This window comes from Empidonax traillii, unplaced genomic scaffold, assembly GCF_003031625.1.
Source record: "Empidonax traillii isolate 1590-97213 ecotype Southwest subspecies unplaced genomic scaffold, ASM303162v1 scaffold1:size7828297, whole genome shotgun sequence".
Classification (NCBI taxonomy): domain Eukaryota; kingdom Metazoa; phylum Chordata; class Aves; order Passeriformes; family Tyrannidae; genus Empidonax; species Empidonax traillii.
This window is the reverse complement of record NW_020955194.1, coordinates 5,124,754-5,134,190: the sequence shown is the minus strand read 5'-3', so window position 1 is coordinate 5,134,190 and position 9,437 is coordinate 5,124,754. Positions and strand designations below refer to the sequence as shown.

Below are 9,437 nucleotides of genomic sequence, written 5' to 3'. Positions count from 1 at the left end.
TTTTTTTTTTTTTTTTTTTTTTTTTTTTTTTTTTTTTTTTTTTTTTTTTTGAGCTGGACTTTTCAGGTTTTTATTGTAAATTTAATTGGCATATACAAGCTCTTTTATACATGCAAGTACAGGATATTTCCATCTTCAGCAGCACTTTCTGTTTTGAAGCCTATTATGCAACAAACAACAAAAAATTTTCAACCAGTGAAGCAATATAAACTCATTTACAATGGGGTACAGGCACTGTTAACACAATTGTTGTGGCTGTTTCAAAGGTCCAGCAGAGAGCCGCTGCACTTGAGGGACTGTGATATATTTACATTCTCCCAAAACACATAGTTCAAGATTGCAGATATATTAAATTTTAAAAGTTGATATCAGAGCAAAAAATATCATAGCCAGGACCAGATGTATCTCTTGTGACAGCTCAAATTACAGTACTATTATTAAAAACTAGGTTACAATACCTTCCTTTGCTATCATTACGTGTACCCTGCAGAACTTCATTATTTTATAAATAAAATTTTCAGAGGACAAAGAAAAGCTCTTTATGAATAAAATTATATTAAAGTATTATGTTCCACATTTTAAAAATTGCTTTGCAACTTATTGCCTGCCATTTAGATGGTAAACTAAGAAGGTATCACTAAACAAAGTCATACACCATGTCTAAAATAAACAGGGAAAACACAAAGGTCCCTTGGATTACCTTCTCCCATTTCTCCTACACTTTAAATTTACTAAATGTTTAACTCACAAATATTGAAAACCAAATTTCGGTCTTTCCTACTGAAACACTGATGATTTGCTTATAGATGAGTTGCATACTGTAATCTTCAAAGCACAGATTTTCTGCATAATCCATTTTCTGGCTAGTAACAGAAGCAAGAATTAGAGAGAAACCTGCTCTTTTGAGAAGCTGTAAAAGGGACCTGCAAAACGTATTTTCCTCAGTTTTTCCATTTAGAGCACCCCACTCAACCTGCTGAAAAAAAAAGTCTAGAGAGACACAGCATCATCCAAGGCAATTGTAATCTTGCTGACAGTTCTGCCAGCTTTCCCTAGCAGACTTCACAGACTTCTTGGTAGCACTCCAAAGGCTTCCAGGTTCTGAATATCACAGACAGAAAACTTTCAAGATGGTATGGTTGAAAGTTTTTTACAGATTTCGTGTTAGGAACTTGACTCCGTAGCTGAGAGGTAGCAGAGTTCATTGCTGAACTCAAGGCATCTGAGTCGGAAATAGCTACACGTGATCCAATAAAAATGTCACTGTGTGCATGGCCAGAAGAACGAGTGCTGCTTCTCTCCAGGACTGTGATTCAAACAATAGTCTTCCTTTTCCCACACACGTAAAAAATATATGTGGGTTCTTAAGTTATGCTGGTGACACATAAGTTAGAAAGCATTATTTGTATTTGCACCACAAGTCATGTGAAACAACTTGCAAATCTGAGTGTTTTGAAAGCTTACTCTGAGAATAAATGCACTGAGTCATAGGTGGTCCAGACACTGAATTTTTATGCAGGTCTTCAGGAAGCAGTGCACTATAGATGCAACACAAATGAAGATTTAGAACATTTAGAACTAAACTTTTATTTTCAGTGTATAAGTACAGGGGTTTTTTTAGCTGTGGAGCGTGGTGGATGTGTGAGAATCGTCTAACACAATTTAATTCAACTCTTAATACTTTACAGTTAATTTATGGCCTGGATTTCAGTATTCACAAATGAGAGAAATGAGTGCTGTAATAAATTCCTCTATCTTAATTCCAAACCCACAGGCTAATCCACTCAAGACAGCACCTCTAGAACTACATAGCAGTGAATAAAAGCTAATTCTACAATGAAAGTAATTCATTTAGCACTTTTACAAAGCTGACAATGATGAGAAATCACTATCAAGGAGTAGCCTCTTAACTGAAATCAATTCCACATCTAGAAACAGAGATGGATTTGAACCACTGAAAACAGTTCAGAAGAAGAAGAGGGATAAATTTTAAATTTCACATGGAGATCCACTTTCATATTTTGAAGACCACTTCTCTGAAAACATCTTGGTCATTAGAAGAGGGAGAAACACTGTCCTGGGACAGCACACAGTTCTTAACTATGATCATTCATGTTACAGCAGGACCTCCTAAAAACCCTAGAAAGAAATAAAGCCTGCACAGTGTGTGACTACACTGCAGGCAGGGCACCACACAGGCAACAGTTTTCTTCAGAGTCCAAATGAAGTAGAGAAAGATTAGTATTTCTCCAGTATGTTTAGGAACGCATTTTCACATGCAACTAAAAATACTACTTATAAAACTCAACTAAAAAGCAGCTAAAACACCATTAAAGTACATTTCACTGAATTAGAATTGGAGGAAAGGCCCCTAGATCATTCAGATGACTGAGTCAAGCCTACCATTAAAAGCATCTGCTGATAGGTCATATTTTCTAAAGCCCTCATAATTCTTGTTGTTCTTCTGCAACTTGGTCCAAGTTTCTTTGTAATTGCAAGCTTTGCTATTCCATAAAAGGATCATTTCTGAGAAAACAATACTCTAGGAACATGACATTTTCTTTAGATATAGAAGCAACAGTTACTCTTCATTTTCCATAACTATTTCTGTGACCATAACAAGACCTAACTGGTAATACCTTTCAAATTAGTTTGTATCAGATGACTGGTGCTGGGGTTATTTTTTCATTTATAGAACACCAAGACTGTAAATTACTCAAGCAAAAAATCTCACTATTGCCAAGTAAAAGAAAATAATTACATCTTTCACCTTCTGTAAAGCACTTCCATTATCAGACCCATAATAAAGCCGCTTTTTTTCTTTTCTTAATGGTACCCTGTTGCTGATTCATTTTGTTTGTGATTCAAAACACTTCCCAGAGCTTTTCTTTGCTTTATTATTGCCAGCCCAGCTATCCCCACTTTTGTATGCATATGTTTTACTGCTGTCCTAAACCTAAATATAATACTTCACAGTTGTCTTGTAATTCATCAATCAATTTGAGACCGTTTGTTCAAGATTGTATTTCATCCTGATCCAGTCCTCCAAATTGCTGGATGTCCCTGCTGTAAAGAGGCTGAGCACAAATGTGTGCTGTCTAAATCACTTGAATAGCTATTAGAAAATGTTCTAGACCATGGAAAAGCCCCATGGGACTGACTGTTGGACTAAACCACTGCTGAGCATGTTTTTCGACATTATGGTGATTGTATTTAGATTATTTTATCCCTCTTTTTTAATGCATAGAATCAGATGGGAAAATTAAAAGCCAGTTTAAGCAAAAGATATATCACAGCTACTATTTCATTGTTGTCTATTACCAGATAAAATGAAAAATCATGGGATTGATTTGTTTTATTACTGGCAGATACAGATGAGGAATTATCCTCCAGGAATTAAAAAAAAAAAAAAAAGTTTAATCAAATTAAGAGTATAAACTAATTTTTTCCTAGGTGTTAAAGATAAAATGCTTGTATACTGCCAGAAGAGCATGCTTTAAATAAATTAGTTATTTTGTCTTTTTTTTTTTTTTCCCCCCAGTAGAGTTGTAATCTTTACCATTCTCAAACATAACTATTTCAAAACATATTATAACTGACTCTCCCAATTTGGTAACTGGATCACACCTCTTATCTTTAACCTTTCTCCTTTCCAGTTCATCTAGTTTTATTAAACTTGTAATTGCAATTAGAAACAAGAAAACACAAGGCTAAAGAGGAAAATCCTCAGTATATTAGAGACAAAAAGGAGATAAACAAACAGCAATACATATGCATGACTAGTTTGAGAAAAGGCAAATACATTGAGGCAGAGAACATTTTGAAAGAACGATAGCTTATTACATTTCAACCTCTACTGAAATCAAAGGAATAAAACTTCGACATTTTTTTCTAATAAGTCAGTCAACTGCCTTCACCAAAACCTGAAATTTTAAATGTTATACTGAAAATTAGGCCTCAGTGGAGAAATATTTGGAGTTTGTTTTCTGTTTTTTTTTTTTTTTTTAAGATACAAAAGATATTTTGGTAAATAAATAAATAAATAGATAGATTACCTTAGCAAACTGTGCATTTATCCATTTTGTGAAAGTTTTCTTTTGAACATCTTCCCGTTCATCTGCCAGAAAAAAAGTAAAGCACTTCATTAGATTTATTCAACAAAATAGCACAATATTACTAAGTAATGTTTCAGTCTTGGTTTGTTGTAAAGCTACTGATGATACTTCAAACAGCTTCAGGACACATGTTTGGATGTATTCTGTCCTTGACAATTACAGCAACATATTTTGAAAGTCAATAGGTCCCCTTCATGGTCATGGCCTATATCCCCAGTTCCTCTGACCCATCCTATGGTGTCTTTCCCTTTAAAAGAGAACATATTGCAGTAGGATCTGAAATATCCCATTCTAAATTTTAATTTAATACAGGTAGGAAAAATCCCCAACATGTCACCCAATGGTTTCGGCATCAGGAAACTCTTCTACAGCACTTTTAGAAAAGTACTTGAAACAACAAGTTTATATGGACCTTATGAAATTGCTTGAGGAAGAAAAGCCTTCTGGACCACAATAATAGTTCTCCACTGGCAGCCATACCTTATGTCTTAGAATTCTGGCTTGCAACTATTTACCTGTCACAAATTGTTATGTATTTTTCCTCCAGTGGTGAAAGAAAAAAATACCTACATTTGTTCAGCCATACAAAAAATTCTTTCTCAATTCTTTAATATGAAAACTTTGTAGATGGAGATGATTATCTTAGGCCTTGGTTATGTATAAGTTACAAGTACAGTCTTGATGCTGAATGGATATGGACAAACAAGGTATAATTCTGATGTATATTACAGAGGTTGGAAAAGAAAGATGTTTTTAAACTAATGCTTTACATAATAATAAGCATTTGCTCAAAAAGAACTATTAGGTACCATCCCTGAAATACAAAGGACAGATCTCTTTCTTTGACAAAACAAAATCAACCAAACTAGAATTAAAAGGCATATACGGATAAGGGTGCAGAATGCTAATACTAAAATAAAATTCACTCAATACAGCCTTTTGATTTGCAGTAAAATTCTCTACACTTCTTAAATAAAAAGGGATATTAAATTCCCATCTGAAATGTTCAGCAATTAATAATGGATTTAGACGAATTTGAAGGGCAGGTATGGATGAGCTACATGAGAAATGCATAGCATTAATAATGTACTTTGCTTTCCCTCCTCCACCCCTCCAAGGAGCCATGACAAGACAAATCTTTTTGATACAAATACATCTTTTTTTTCTTAAAACCTCTACTCAGCAGCACTTTAAAAACACCCTTCCTCAAGAATGTTTTCCAGTCTCAAAGATACAATATACTCATGAACAAAATGCTAGAGTTTGCAAAATTTCTATTTCAATATAAAAAAATACTGTATACATGAAGGAGCATATTCTAACTGGGTTCAGATGATAATGAGTTAAAAGCTTGACAGTATAATAGTGGAACTGGAAACTTGCCTTAGAAGACATGCATTATATTCATTCTGCCATTATTGTGAGTATTTGCTACAATAAACTCTCTAAAGTTCTACTGCTGGCTACCCCAAATAATGCTGCCTGCTTCATCCTTTGGCTGAAAGTGGTACTTGAATAGTTAGAAACTCATATAAAAGCAACAGCATGTGAAGGAGATGCATGCTTTTGGTAATACATGATGCTAAAGCTGTTAAAAGTTTTATTTTTCCCCACAAGCAACACCTCCCTCATTGCTGACTGTTGGTAAGTTGTTTGTTACATGAGTTTTGTCTCATTCCAGCCATGTGCAGTACACAGAAGGTGAGAGGAGGATGCATTTTGTTGATGGAAGATACATATTCAATCTGATGTTGCAACTTCATATACAATATTACATATAAATATAAAACTGCCAAAAGCAACCTTAAAATAGGTTCAAAGAACAATATGTGGTATTTAGCAGGGAAAAGGAAAGAGGCAAAAATGCCTCTTTCAAACTGTTCAGACTTCTGTCTTTCCACCTCAGGCAGCTGTAATAGCATGTTTAGTAACAGAGTGGGTTTCTTTCTCTGTTATTGTGGGTTTGGGCTTTTTTTTTTTTAACTTTTTTTTCCACAAAGATATATGTGAGTGATTTAACTAGTAGACAGAAATTAATTCATGTCCACTGAGGTAATAAAAAACAGTGTCTCCTGGGAAAAATGAGAGTCAAAACCACAATTTGAAAGTCTGAAACTTATTCAAAGTTCAGGCAATGCTCTGCTACCTTTGTAAACACAAATCTATTCCAATGCTGTTATTTTTATACAGAGATCATTGCAATCACTTTTATCTCTAGGTGCATGCTCTGACAAGTTATACCACAGCAATTTATTAGTGACAGTGTCCTAACCTAAAAAAGAAACAATCTTTTGCTTATTCATGGCATGATTTCCCCGTTGTAAACATGGTTGTTGTTTTTTTTCAAAAAAGATGTTCTCCTAACCCAGATTTATGGATTGAATGCTAGAAGTGCAAGATGAATGACATTTGTCTAGGTGCTGCATAAATATGCCAAGAACACTCATCTGCCTCTTTCATAATGCTGTTTTTATAAGAGCTCCTTCAGCAGTGAGCCAATGAACGTCCTTGCAGGTGTTCCTCCTGTGAGCCAATAAGAATAAGCAAATGGCTAGGCAGGTAATTCCTTCACCTGTTCAGGTGTAATAGAGTATGTTTATTTCTTTTCTGTCAAGCTGAAAGAATTTCAAAATAGTTTACTGTCTCTCTCTGGGTTAAATCTAAACATGAAACACTGCAAGAATCCCCAATTCCTTTATCACAATAATAATGTGATCTCTTTCCACAGCAGAAATGTTTTCCTCAAAATGATGAAATAATGAACATTGAGTGGAATAGGGTTAAGCTCCTTTCTGTAGGTTATCAACTCAGAAAATGAATGCTCTGAGGTCTATAGAAAGCCTTCCAGAAAGCAGAGATACTGGCTCATGAGATTCACCTGATTTTCATGCCCTGCAGCCTGTAGTACCACAGAACAGACTTTCACAAATGCAACTTACAGGTCTGATATCTGGTAGGATGAACATCCAGATTTGCATCTGTGAATGCAAACCTCTCAGACTAGCTAACTGCACATTTGGCTTTAGAAGTATTATTCCAGGTTAGACCTCATAAGAAATTATGGCCAGGAAAGAAAGTGCAGTATTTATGAAGCTAATCATTTGAAAAAGGACAGTTCTGAGATTTAATCAAGTGGCAAAGGCAATAGAGACAAATGGTACTCTGAAGAATGCTTAGGAACAATCAGGATTCAATAGAACTAAGATGCTATTATTAAGGGCAAGTGGTCACCTTACCAATTTCCTAAATACTTAACAGCTCAAGTTTGTAACCTACCACTCCAACATACTTCCCTTCTATTTTCCACAAAAAAACCCCTAACATTATGTTGTCAACTCTTAGTAAATTGCATTTATTACTACACTTATTATTCCAGTCTCCACTCCCCCAAATAACATCAAACATATTGAATAAAAAATGGCATTAGGAAAAAATAATATTTCAAATATCTCTATAACCTAGATATTATTCTGAAAACTTAAAGGAGTGTTAACAAGTCTTTAAAAAGTAATACTCTTAAAAAATTTGAGCTGACAAATACCAAGCAGATTGTAAAATAAACCAAGGTTCAGAAACATACACTATGGATGTCACCATATCATTCCATTTATATGATAAAAGCCACTCTCCCACAGAAAACACGTAGCAGGGAGAAGGAAATTTGCACACTTTGCACACATGCATCCTTCCCTGTTTTTTTAAAAGGATCTTCATCCTCTTTTGCTCTTGACTCATGTAAATAAGTATTTCTTTCACAGACTCAGAGAATGGCTGAGGTCATAAGGGACCTTCAGTCCAACCCCCAAATCAAGGAGGATCATTTGGAGCAGACTGTCCAGGACCATGTATAGTTTTTATTATCTCCAAGGGTAGAGACTTGCTGGTCTGTCTTCTTACAGATTGAAACATCAAGACTGCATCTTCTGCTTTCCACAGATCTGGGCAGTGATTTATGACACAAGTGGCTTAGGAAATTCTCCTCTAGAGTACGTACAGTCCATTTTTGAATATTAGAAGACATTCAAGACAAGTTTACTGGTACATGAAGGGTACAGGAAACAGGCCATATCCTCAGATTACAAAATTTAATTTTAAACAAACAAACAAACAAACAAAAAAAACATTGTCATTGAGGTGTCAAAAAAGATGTGACATAATGTGTGTAGAGTATTTGAATAATTGCAGATAGGCAGTGACAGGAGGCTCAATTGTGTGATAGAAGATTTTATGCACCCTTCAACAAGCAGTTCCATCACAGGTAGGAACAGAAACAGGAAAGAAGGGGATTTATCTTATCCTCTTACCCAGTGTTGCTGTGAACTGGGTTAAACAATAATTGAATAGCTGTATTTTGTCTACCAGGAACTGTGAGCAAGTAAGAGGAAAAAAAATTCTCATATACTGCTAAAAACTTTGAAACAATTGTGTTAAGGTAGGTGTCAACTCCCTCATTCGTGGCAACAGCAGGTTCATTGAAACACTGCACTTCAGAGAATGAAACCTTCAAAATTGTTATTTGATTTTCTAGCAGCCAAACAATGCAGATTGAGAAAAGGTCAGGATTCTCTTCAGTGAGTGGGAGTGAGCACCAGCAATGGTGGGAACACTAGGAACAAAAGAGGCCACAGATAGTCACATTATTGATACTCTGGCTCCATCGACTCACTATTCTTAGAGATTTCCAGCACATTGTTACAATACTTTGCCAGTAACTACAGCTGCTGAGAAATGTTCCCTTCCCATTCTTGCTTATCTGAGGGGAAAAAAAAGAAATCAATGCAATAGAATGACTGAATTATATTTGAGTGGACTAGCTTTGATTTTTAGTCATTGAGGTCATCCAAGACATTCACAAGCTGACAGGAAATACAATAGACTGCTTTGACAGACAGCCAATGAATTTAAGTCTATTGCTCATGTAAGGCAATATGGAACATACAATTCTTTGTCCAGCTTCTATAAATACACTGATGAGCAGTGTGTTGCCTTAATCTGAATATTGTTAAAACTCCTTGTTCCCTCTGCTACCCCTTGAGACTTTACTGTGGCACCAGAGTCAAATCACCGTAATCAGACCATCTCTGTCTTTTCAAAACACTGATGAAGCTATTCAAAAGCTCAGCAGAAATGGGACTCTGAAAACCCTCATTAATATAGATTTTTTTAAAAAAAGTGCAACTAAATCCTCTGAGAAATAGTATACCAAAATTTTATGAGATAAATTTGTTAAAATTTAAGGCAAATATAGGAAATGAGTAGGTGTATCACTAACCAAAAAGACTTAATATCAACTCTGCTCCCCTCCCTCTCCTTCAAATGCAG

At 35.2% G+C, this 9,437-nt stretch overlaps 1 protein-coding gene across 10 annotated transcripts in view; it reads right to left on the bottom strand.

Moving 5' to 3' along the window:
- Positions 1–9,437, bottom strand: part of DMD (dystrophin) — a 996,724-nt gene that overhangs the window by 876,814 nt on the left and 110,473 nt on the right. For all 10 annotated transcript variants that reach the window (XM_027888128.1, XM_027889056.1, XM_027888040.1 and 7 more), the window contains one exon: positions 4,056–4,117. In XM_027888128.1, the coding sequence (XP_027743929.1) occupies positions 4,056–4,117 (62 nt within the window). Of the gene's footprint in view, positions 1–4,055; positions 4,118–9,437 lie in introns of those variants that run through there.